Source organism: Callithrix jacchus, chromosome X (assembly GCF_049354715.1).
Source record: "Callithrix jacchus isolate 240 chromosome X, calJac240_pri, whole genome shotgun sequence".
NCBI classification, from domain to species: Eukaryota; Metazoa; Chordata; class Mammalia; order Primates; family Cebidae; genus Callithrix; species Callithrix jacchus.
The window spans coordinates 3038319-3050406 of NC_133524.1; the positions used below are offsets into that span (position 1 = coordinate 3038319).

The 12088-nt window shown below is 43.1% G+C and overlaps 1 protein-coding gene across 14 annotated transcripts in view; it reads left to right on the forward strand.

Annotated features, from left to right (window-relative positions):
- The window catches only part of ARSF (arylsulfatase F), a 51768-nt gene that overhangs the window by 23019 nt on the left and 16661 nt on the right, over positions 1–12088 (forward strand). For all 14 annotated transcript variants that reach the window (XM_078362436.1, XM_078362446.1, XM_078362435.1 and 11 more), the window contains 2 exons: positions 4354–4479; positions 6909–7332. In XM_078362436.1, the coding sequence (XP_078218562.1) occupies positions 4354–4479; positions 6909–7332 (550 nt within the window). The remainder of the gene's footprint in view (positions 1–4353; positions 4480–6908; positions 7333–12088) is intronic.

A 12088-nucleotide genomic window follows, 5' to 3' on the forward strand; every position in this document is an offset into this window, starting at 1 on the left:
CCCAGAACTTCAGGAGGCCAAGGCAGGAGGATCTCTTGAGTCCAGGAGTTCAAGACCAGCCTGGGCAACAGAGCAACACCCCATCTCCACAAATCTTTTTTGCAATTAACTGAGCATAGTCGCATGTGCCTGTGGTCCTGGCTACTTGGGAGGCTGAAGTGGAAGGATCACTTGAGTCTAGGAGTTTGAGGCTGCAGTGAACCATGATCACACCATTGCACTCTAGCCTCATTGACAGAGTATGTCTTAGAAAGAAAAAAAGGTACAAAGGAAAGGAAAAAAAGCACACATGAGCATAGATGCACTGGCATACACAACTACCACCATCCACATCAAAATCACTGCACTTTGAATAGACGCAATGCTACCCTGTGTGACTGAGTTGTCTTCTGATGCAATGACACCTTTTTTTTTTTTTTTTTTTTTCTTTTTTTTTTAAATTTTTTATTGGATTATAGGTTTTGGGGTACATGAACAGAGCATGCAAGACAGTTGCGTAGGTACACACATGGCAGTGTGCTTTGCTTTTCTTCTCCCCTTCACCCACATTTGGCATTTCTCCCCAGGCTATCCCTCCCCACCTCCCCCTCCCACTGGCCCTCCCCTTTTCCCCCCAATAGACCCCAGTGTTTAGTACTCCCCTTTCTGTGTCCATGTGTTCTCATTTTTCATCACCCACCTATGAGTGAGAATATGCGGTGTTTCATTTTCTGTTCTTGTGTCAGTTTGCTGAGGATGATGTTTTCCAGATTCATCCATGTCCCTACAAACGACACGAACTCATCATTTCTGATTGCTGCATAATATTCCATGGTGTATATGTGCCACATTTTTCCAATCCAGTCTATTATCAATGGGCATTTGGGTTGATTCCAGGGCAATGACACCTTTTTATCTGAATTCCAAGTCACTGGGTATACGTTTGTGTTTCCCAGGTCAACAAAGAGAACCTCTCTTGGAATGAAGTAGTTACCACAACATGTGTTTACACATGCAGTCTCTCACCACAAAAGATCTTTTTTCCTTTCTTTCAAACCACAAAGTCATAAACCACGAAATAGCTATCAGATTTTGGACAACTTTTATCACAGCAGTTTACTCATGGAGAGAGTAGGATTATCCTCTTGCTCAATTTATATCAATTTCATTTCATTTATTCATTATTATTATTATTTGAGACAAAGTCTCGTTCTGTTCAGGCTGGAGTGCAGTGATGTGATCTTGGCTCACCGCAACCTCCACCTCCCGGGTTCAAGCCATTCTCCTGCCTCAGTCTCCCAAGTAGCTGGGATTACAGGCATGTGCCACCATGCCCTGCTAATTTTTATATTTTTAATGGAGACAGGGTTTCACCATATTAGCCAGGCTGGTCTCGAACTCCTAACCTTATGATCCGCCTGCCTCAGCCTCTCAAAGTGCTGGGATTACAAGCATGAGCCACTGTGCCTGGCCTATTATTATTATTTTTGAAATGGAGTCTCACTCTGTTACCCAGGCTGGAGTGCAGTAGTGTGCTCTTGGCTCACTGCAACCTTTGCCTCCTGGGTTCAAGCAATTCTCCTGCCTCAGCTTCTTGAGTAGCTAAGATTACAGGCATGTGCGACCAGGCCCAGTTAATTTTTGTGTTTTTATTAGAGAGGAATTTTTGCCATGTTGGCCGGGCTGGTCTCGAACTCCTGACCTCAGGTGATCCACCTACTTTGACCTCCCAGTGTGCTGGGATTATAGGCATGAGCCACCATACCCAGCCATATATCAATGTTAGATTAAAAAAATGAAATGAGAAGAAGAAAATTATCCTAAGCTCTAGTTGTCATGTTCTTATTACTTTTTAATTTATTATTATTATTTTGAGACAGGGTCTTGCTCTGTTGTGCAGGATGGAGTGTAGTGGTGTGATCACAGCTCACTGTAGCCTCAGCCTTCCAGGCTCAGGTTATCCTCCCACCTCAGCCTCCTGAGTAACTGGAACCCCAAGTGTGCACCACTATGCCTGACTCATTTGTTAATTACCTGTAGAGACAGGGTCTTGCTGTGTTGCCCAGGCTGGTCTCGAACTCCTGAACTTAACCCATCCTCCCTTTTTGGCATCCAATCTGGTGACTTTTTTTTTTTAGGCAGGGTCTCCCTTTGTTGCCCAGGCTGAAATGCCGTGTCACAATATCAGCTCATTGCAGCCTGAAACTCCCAGGCTCAAGCAATTCTCCCTCCTCAGCCTCCTGAGTAGCTGAAATTATAGGCACTTGCCACCACGCCTGGCTAATTTTTGTATTTTTGGTAGAGACAGGGCCTCACCATGTTAACCAGGCTGGTCTCAAATTCCTGAGCTAAAGTGATCCACCCACCTTGGCCTCTCAAAGTGCTGGGATTGCAAGCGTGAGCCACCAGGCCTGGCTGAAATTAGCTATTATAAAGAGTGCAATTCACTTAGCACTTTCCCAGTATTCTACAGCCATCGCCTTCATCAAATTCTAGAACATTCCCATCACCCACAAAGGAGATCTTGTCCCCATGAAGAAGTCATTCCCCATTCCCCCTTCTCCAAGCCTCTGGTCGCCAAGAATCCACTTTCCCCTTCTATGTATTTGTCTGTCCTGGATATTTCACATAAAAGGAATCATACGGTGTGTGACAGTCTGTGACTGGCTTCTGTCACCAAGCATCATATTTTCTGGCAGCCTGGGTCAGAGCTTCATTTATGTTGTGTACTATTCCCTTTCATGGATTCACTACATTTTCTCCATCCATTAATCAACTGAAGGATAGTCAAGATGTCTCCACCCTTTAGCGATTGTGAGGAATATAGCTATGAACTTAAGTGTGCAAGTTTTTCTTTGAATACTGGTTTTCAATCCTTTTGGGTTTCTCAGGAAGCTCAATTCTTTTGAGATTCCCCAGGAGTGAAATTTATGGGTCATATGGTTCTGTTTTTTTTCTTTTCTTTCTTTCTTTTTTTTTTTTTTTTTTTTTGAGATGGAGTCTCACCCTGTTGCCAGGCTGGAGCTCAGTGGCATGATCTCAGCTCACTGCAACCTCTGCCTTCTGGGTTCAGTCAATTCTCCTGCCTCAGCCTCCCAAGTAGCTGGGATTACAGGCATGCACCACCAAGCCTGGCTAATTTTGTATTTTCAGTAGAGACAGGATTTCCCCATATTGGCCAGGCTAGTCTCAAACTCCTGACTTCAGGTGATCCACCCGCCTTGGTGTCCCACAGTGCTGGGATTACAGGTGTGAGTCACCACATCCACCCATATGGTTCTGTTTTTAAAGGTGAGGGGAGTGGGCTGGGGCACAGTGGCTCACACATGTCATCCCAGCATTTTGGGAAGCCGAGGAGGGAAGATAACTTGAGGTTAGGAGTTTGAGACCAGCATGGCCAACATGGTGAAACTCTGTCTCTAATAAAAATGCAAAATTAGCCAGGCGTGGTGGCTCACACCTGTAATCCCAGCTATTTGGGAGGCTGAGGCAGGAGAATCATTTGAACCTGGGAGGCGGAGTTTACAGTGAGCCAAGATTGTTTCATTGCACTCCAGCCTGGGCAGCAGGGTGAGACTCCATCTCAACAACAACCAAAAAAAAAAAAAAAGGGGAGAGAGAGATAGAGAAAAAAAAAAGTTAGGGAAGTGGTCTTGGCTTGTGGGCACAGATGCCGCACTTTACTGTCAGATTATATGGATTCCAGATACCGGTTCTTGGAGGCAGAATAAAGTCTCATGTATCAACCCTACTGCCAGACTGCTGTCACTGACTTTGGGCAAGAAGAAAGAAAAGGTCTTTTCTGTCACTCACCTATAATCCTACCTACTCAGGAGGTTGAGGTAGGAGAATTGCCTGAACCCAGGAGGTGGAGGTTGCAATGAGCCAAGATTGTACCACTGCACTCTGGCCTGGAGACAGAGCGAGACTCTGCCTCAAAAAAAAAAAAAAAGAAAAGAAAAGGAAAGGTCTTTTCTTAGTTCGTTTGGGCTGCTATAACAAAAACACCATAGACAGGGTGGCTTATCAACAACAGACATTTATTACTCACAGTTCTGGAGGCTGAGAGTCCAAGATCAAGGCATGGCAGATTCAGTGTCTGCTGAGGACCTGCTTCCTGCTTCATAGATGGCACCTTCTCTCGGTGTCCTCTCATGGTGAAAGGAGTGAGGGAGCTCTCTGGGGTCCCTTTTATAAGGGCACTGATTCCATTCTTGAGGCTCCATGCTCCTGACTTCATCCCCTCCTAAAAGCCCCACCTCCTAAAGCCATTACCTTGGAGATAAGGCTTTCAATGTGCAAATTTTGAAGTGACAAAAATATTCCTTCCATAGCAACACAAACTCATTGTGCTTTTTTCCACACTCCCTCTAGGTATGGTTTCCAGTGGTAATAATGTACGTGTCGTCAGAAATCTTGCAGTCCCCGCGGGCCTCCCTCTAAATGAGACAACGTTTGCAGCCTTGCTAAAGAAGCAAGGGTACAGCACGGGGCTTATAGGTAAGACACAAGAACCAGTGTTAGTCATTGATCATAAGGCAATAATGTCCTTTGTTCTACCCTTGATTTATGACTTTCTTGGAAACACTGTATTTCACAATGTCTTATGTCCTGGCACAGTGGCCATGCCTATAATCCCAGCACTTTGGGAGGCCAAGGTGGGAGGATCACTGGAGGCCAGGAGTTTCAGACCAGCCTGGGCAACATGGAAAGATCCCATCTCTAAAAATATAAAATTAGCTGGGCACGGTGGCATGTGCCTATGGCTCCAGGCACTCTGGAGACTAAGGCGGGAGGATTGCTAGTGCCAGGAGTTCTTTTTTTTTAAGACAGAGTCTCGTGTTTCTGTGTGCACAATCTCAGCAGCCTCCACCTCCCGGGTTCAAGGGATTCCTGTTCCTCAGCCTCCTGAGTAGCTGGGACTACAGGCGCGTGACACCACAACTGACTGAATTTTGTATTTTTGGTAGAGATGGGGTTTTATCATGTTGGCCAGGCTGGTCTCAAACTCCTGGCCTCCAGTGATCCACCCAGCTTGGCCTCCCCGTGCTGGGATTACGGGAGTTAGGCAGCACACACAGTCTGATTCTTCACACAGCCTAGTGATAGGAGATGTTTTAAAATGAATATATTACAAGAACATAAAATTTGTCTGGCTCTGCATGCCTGCATAGTCTCTCACCATGTATCCCGTCACCTACCTCTTCATTTCGTTAAAACTGGACCACATAGATTTTCTTCTCACAGCCAAAGATGAGGAGTCCTCAGCCACCCAGCAGTTGGAGCTTCAGCTTCTATTCCTGCTTGGGAAGACTGGGTTTCAGCTGGCATGAGAATAAGATGCTATTTTAAATCCCTTCAATTTTGGTGACACGGCTGCTGTTGATAAGAGAAGGCAGTCTCCCTGGGTTGCAGGACAGGAAGCCTAAGCCAGTAGTAGCATTGCCTCTCCTCTACCTACCCCGCAGGGACTGAGTTTGGTGAAAGCGCAGGCATTCTTGATGGGGCCCTCATCACATACAGGAAGGGGTTAATATTCCTAGTAGATATACATTATCACAGCCTCGGAGGGTTTGCTGAGCATCCACATGCTAGCAGGACTCACACACACCCTTTGGTGATCATTCAGTGTGGTACGTTTTATGGAATAAATCCCTTACTTCAATCAGTTTTTAACGAGCACCCCTAGGATTCTCAGCCAGCCAGCTATTCATCTGTCCACGCTGGGTCCATCCTCCATGATTTACCTATAGCTGTCATTGGTCATCTCTCTGTCTCTCTTTCTCCATCCATCCATCCACCCATGTATCTCTATGCATCCATCTACGTGTCTCTTAATCGATCCATCTTCTCTCATTTATCTATCATCTGTGTATCTGTCTACCGATTATCTACTTATCATCTATAATTTATTCATCCACCCATTTATCTATCATGTATCTATCTATCCATCTATCATCTATCCATCCATCCATCTATCCATCATATCTATGTATTCATCTATCCACCCATATATCTCCATCTACCTATCTCTTCACCTACTCAGCCACCCACCCATGTGTCCATCCATTCACCTACACATACATACATGCCCAATGTATCCATCCATCATTTGTTTCTATCATATTTATCACATCTATCTCTCTATTGATATTACATACATATACATACATAGATGTATACTCCATAATTTATTTTTATCCATCATACCCTATCTGTACATCTACCCACAACACGGGTCTATTCATGCATCTGTCTAATCACCCACTCATCTATCATTCCATCCATCCACATACATCTATACATGCTCCATCTAGCCTTCATCATTTATTTGAATCTGTCCTCTCCTCTATCCTATCTATCTATCTGTCTACCTACCTACCTATCTACCTACCTATCTTTGTATCTATTTATATATTGATCCATCCATCCAACCACCACTCTATCTCTATCATCTACCTGCGTATCTTTCTCTCTACATATTATCTATCTGTCTATCTATGTATCATCCGTGTGTATCTATCTAGCTATATCTATATATACACCTATTGTTTCATCATATGTAACCTGCCTTGTCTCTACAATGTATCTATCTTTGTGGATGTGACTTTTCTTCTCAGTGAATGGGAAAATTTCTAGTTCACGTCCTTGAAAGAAAATCATGATTTTATTTTTCTCCCTTATTTTTTATCGTGCCTTGTTGCTCACAACCAGATCTAAATAAAAACTTCCTCTATGAACTAAAGAAGAACAAAAAAAGAACGTGGCTAAGTGAAACTTGGATATTTTACACCAAGCAAATATCTCTGCCACTTTATTTGTGTGCCTTAGCTGGTTGTTTCCCATGAAGAATGGTCACATGTTCTTTCCGATGTGCTGGCGTATGTTGACATATTGATGTGTAGATGTGTTTGTGTGTTTGGTTTTAGGCAAATGGCACCAAGGCCTGAACTGTGACTCCCGAAGTGACCACTGCCACCATCCATATAATTACGGGTTTGACTACTACTATGGCATGCCATACACTCTCATTGACAGCTGCTGGCCGGCCCCCTCTCGTAACATGGAACTAGCCTTTGAGAGTCGGCTCTGGCTCTGCGTACAGCTGGTTGCCATTGCTGTACTCACACTAACCTTTGGGAAACTGAGTGGCTGGGTCTCTGTTCCCTGGCTCCTGATCTTCTCCATGATTCTGTTTATTTTCCTCTTGGGCTATGCTTGGCTCTCCAGCTACACGTCCCGTTTATACTGGGACTGCCTCCTCATGCGGGAGCACGAGATCACAGAGCAGCCCATGAAGGCCGAACGAGCTGGATCCATTATGGTGAAGGAGGCGATTTCCTTTTTAGAAAGGTAAAGGTAATAATTAAAAATGCGTGTAATAATGATAACGATCTCTTTTTTAAAAGGACCTACATAGATCAGTCGTGTGATTGTAGTTGATGATAATCCACTGTACAGTGATAAACAGCTAAAAGAGAATAATTCCAACAGCTCTAGCATAGAGAAAATACAAGTATATAAGGTGATGGACAACCCAATTACACCTATTTGAAATAATCAATCATTTGTAATAATCCTTTACAAATTATATGAATGTATTAAATCGCAACATGTACCCTAAAACTATGCACATCTTTAATGCATTAATAAAAATAACAGGGGATGATTGTATAAAGATACCGAGTTAGGAAATGGAATATTGCTAAATGGTGTAAAAAGTGTATTGAAAACAAAACACACTGCCATGTGTGTACCTATGCAACTATCTTGCATGATCTGCACATGTACCCCAAAACCTAAAATGCAATTAAAAAAAAAGTGTATTGAAGACCAGCTGGACTCTTCAGTTGGTACCTAAAGAGAGAGTGCCTTGTTTGGGCTTTTGTTATTAAAATTACGGCCTCTCCATTGGCTCTGAAATTTATATGTGCTCAGACCATGGAAGCAGACCCTAGTAACTCAAACTCACAAAATTTTTATGTGAATTTACAATGCATCTTGTCATCGTGTTAATTTACAACAGGAAATATATATATATACAATATATATCTATATATGCATACAACATATATGCATGTATACCTATACATATACTATATATGTGTATATATAATATATTTTATAATATTTTTTGATTGGTTCCCTGATACTTAAGATAGATATAGATAAGTTTATATATATTAGGGAATCAGACAAAAAAAGTAAGTTGTCCATTGCATTATGTCCCTGTTGTTAAAAAATCAAAAAAAAAACCTACTTGGGGAAATGAAAATCAGAAGGCTTCTGTTTGAGCATGTGTTATTTAAGGGCTATTACATGAATTGGACGAGGTATTAAAAATACAAACATTAGCTGGGAGGCTGAGGCAGGAGAATCTCTAGAACCTGGGATATGGAGGTTGCAGTGAGCTGAGATCAAACCATTGCACTCCAACCTGGGCAACAGAGGGAGACTCTGTCTTAAAAAAAAAAAAGTTGGCCGGGCTCAGTGGCTCACGCCTGAAATCCCAGCACCTTGGGAGGCCGAGGCGGGTGGATCACAAGGTCAAGAGATCAAGACCATCCTGGTCAACATGGTGAAACCCCGTCTCTACTAAAAATACAAAAAATTAGCTGGGTATTGTGGCACATGCCTGTAATCCCAGCTACTCGGGAGGCTGAGGCAGGAGAATTGCCTGAACCCAGGAGGCAGAGGTTGTGGTGAGCTGAGATTGCACCATTGCACTCCAGCCTGGGTAACAAGAGCGAAACTCTGTCTCAAAAAAAAAAAGTTGTCTGGGAGTAATAAGGCCATATTTGCTCTGTAGATGAAAGTGAATGCTTGGTGTCACTTAGGGCAAATCCTTTTTTCCTTGGTACGTTTCCAAATGTGCAGAGTTCTACGAACTTTCACAGAAAAAGCATCAATATGCTGCAAGTTAGCACCAACCACTCTGAAAGTGTAAGATTAGCAATCCTATTCTCCTCTGTCTGCTAGTTGGAGTCTTCAAGCATTCTCACACATTTCACCTATGACTCTACATTAGTGCTTAAAGAACAGATCCTATTGTTGAGATATGCATTATTCACCAAAACCTCTGTCGAGTTTCAGAAGTTTCATATGATCTACAATAACATGATATTGAGTGGAAAAAACAATGGTGAACAGGAAATCCAAAGATTTGGACAATGTGACAATAAGCTCATGGCTTAGGCTCATGAACACTAGAAACTATTTTTATCTGCATTCTCAGTGTGTGAATCTCCTACAGTTTCTATAACAAATCACTATAGAGCTGAGTAAAATGGCTCATACCTGTAATTCCAGCACTTTGGAAGGCTGAGATAAGTGGATCACTTGAGTCCTGCTGAGCTTGAGACCAGTCAAGACAACACAGGGAGACCATATCTCTACAAAAAAGAAATTAGCTGAATATGGTGGCATGCATCTGTAGTCACAGCTGCTCAGGAGGCTGAAGTGGGAAGATTAACTGAAGATTTTGAGGCTGCAGTGAATTGTGATTGCAGCACTGCACTCCAGTCTGGGCAACAGAGTGAGGTCCTGTCTCAAAAAAAGTACCACAAAAGTAGTGGCCTAATGCAACACGGATATATTATCCTACTGTTCTTGATGCCAAAAATCCAAAATTAACCTCGTGAACTAAAATCACAACGTTGGTGGGGCTAGGTACTTCTGGGGAGTCTAGGGGAGAATCTGTTTCCTGTCTCCTCTAGTTTCTCAAAGCTGCCTGCATTCCTTAGTTTGTAGGGTTTTGTTTTCTGACTCAGATCCCTCTGTGTCTCTCTTCTGAAAGGACCTTTCTGATTCCACTGGATCCACCCAGATAATCTAGATAATCACCTCACCTCACAATCCTTAATTCATTCCCATCTGCAAAGACCTTTTACCATGTAATATCACATATTCATAGCTTTTGGGAGTTAGGATGTAGCTGTCTTTGGAATGGGACATTATTCAGGTGATCACTTGGACCATGACTCTTTATTTTGGCAGCTTAGTTTGGGCGGCAGACTATTTAATTTTAAATCTTTAATGTTCAGAGTCATGCTTCCTCTGTAGGCTCTGGGGGGGATTCTTCCTGCCCCTCCCAGCTCCTGGTGGCTCCAGCATCCCTGGGCTTGTGGCTCCATCACTCCAGTCTGTGCTTCATCTGCATATGGCCTTTCCCTCTGTGTCTGTGTCTCGTCTTAAGTCTTTTATAAGGACAATGGTCATTGGATTTAGTGCCCATACTAATTCCAGGATAACCTCATCTTCAGATCCTTAACTAATGACCTCATTTCAAGTTCTGGGCTTTAAATATATGGACATATCTTTCTGGGGGCTACCATTCAATCTACTACAATTGTATCCAGTTTCTTCTGGAGGCTCTAGGGAAAGATCCTTTCTGCCTCCTCCAGCTCCTGGTGGCTCCAGACGTCCTTTGGCTGGTGGTCATATTTCTCCATTTCCACATGGCCTTTTCTTCTGTGCTTGTGTCTCCTCTTCTCTTACAGGGACAACCTAACTGAATTTGGGATTCATCCTAATCCAGAATGATCGCCTCTTAACTAAATCTTCAGAGGCCCCATTTCCAAATAAGGTCCCGTTCTGAGGTTTCAAGTGAACATGAATTCTGAGGGGTCACTGTTCAAGACACCATGACACAAGTGTTGTTTTTTAAATTCATTTATTTTTCTTTTTTATATTTTGACATTTCATCAGAACAAAAATTTCCCAACAAATGGCATTTGTGATGTGTGCTTCCCTGGGTAGCTGGGGACTTACCATTCATGCAGATGGATTATTGAAGTAAAAGTGGGTCAGCCGAGTTCCCTGTATCCTTATGTGAGAACCTACAGTGTGCAAATGCCAAGGCATTTCTGTTTGTACTGGCTCATGGCTCATGAAACTCTTGATCTTGCTAAGAAATGACTTCCATACCACTATCTCTTGATGTCTCTCAGGGTGTGACTATATTTTGAGGCTTCATGAACAGTGAGAACATCAACCAAACAGAGCTAGATTCGACTTTTTGCACTTTCATGATATGGGAGGTCTGTGTTGGCTTGCAGTACATTCTACAGCTGTCCCGTCATCTGAGAATCAGAAGAACTGTGATGGTCTCACAGGACTACCAGGTTCATATGCCTGCTGCACAGTAACATACCAATACACTGAGATAGCAGGGTTTACAGCAGAGAAAGAATTTAATAATTTCAGGACAATTAGTGCAAACATGAGAGGAGACCTCAAATCCATCTTTTTATTTTTTATTTTTTGATGCAGTGTCACTCTGTTGCCCAGGCTGGAGTGCAGTGGTGCAGTCTCAGCTCACTGCAACTTCTGCCTCCTGGGTTCAGCAATTCTCCCACCTCAGCCTCCCTGGTAGTTGGGATTACAGGAGCCCACCATCATGCCTGGCTACTTTTTATACTTTTAGTAGAGACAGGATTTCACCATGTTGGCAGGGCTGCTCTCGAACTCCTAACCTCAGGTGATCTGCCTGCTTCAGCCTCCCAAAGTTCTGTGATTACAATGTGTGTGCCACTGTGCCTGGTCTCAAATCTATCTTTCCAAAGAGTTCTGGGCTGGGTTTTTTAGGGAAATCATGGAGGGTCTTGGGGTCACTGATAGGTTGGGGTAAGAGGGAATGAAATAATCAGAATATAGAAATGGCATGCTTTGTTAAGTCAGCCTCTCATAGGGTCCTTTAGAGCAGCTGACATCAGTAGTTTCCCTGGTATGTAGGACCTGAAAGGTTACTGCAAATGGAAAACTTAACATTTCATAATGTTTTGTTATCATCCCGTAACAGGGTCTATGTGATTCTAGGACAAATAGGTACCAAACTAATAGGAAGACATAGAGAGCAAATTGACCTCAGGATCAAAGATGAGTATACTGCAAACTTAGTTCATTTTGTTTCTCCCCATCCCTTCCTCTCTGATTGACTTTATGAAGTTTATAGAAACGGTTTCAGTAGCATCACCAAAGGGGTTGGGGAGCAGTTGAGGTGCTGGAGGATCTTGGAATCCATTTCATGCAGGATGGAGCCCTTGGGTGGACCCACTCTATCTTCTGCAGCATGGAGAAGAAGGAAAGACGTCATGTCTGTGAGAAGCCA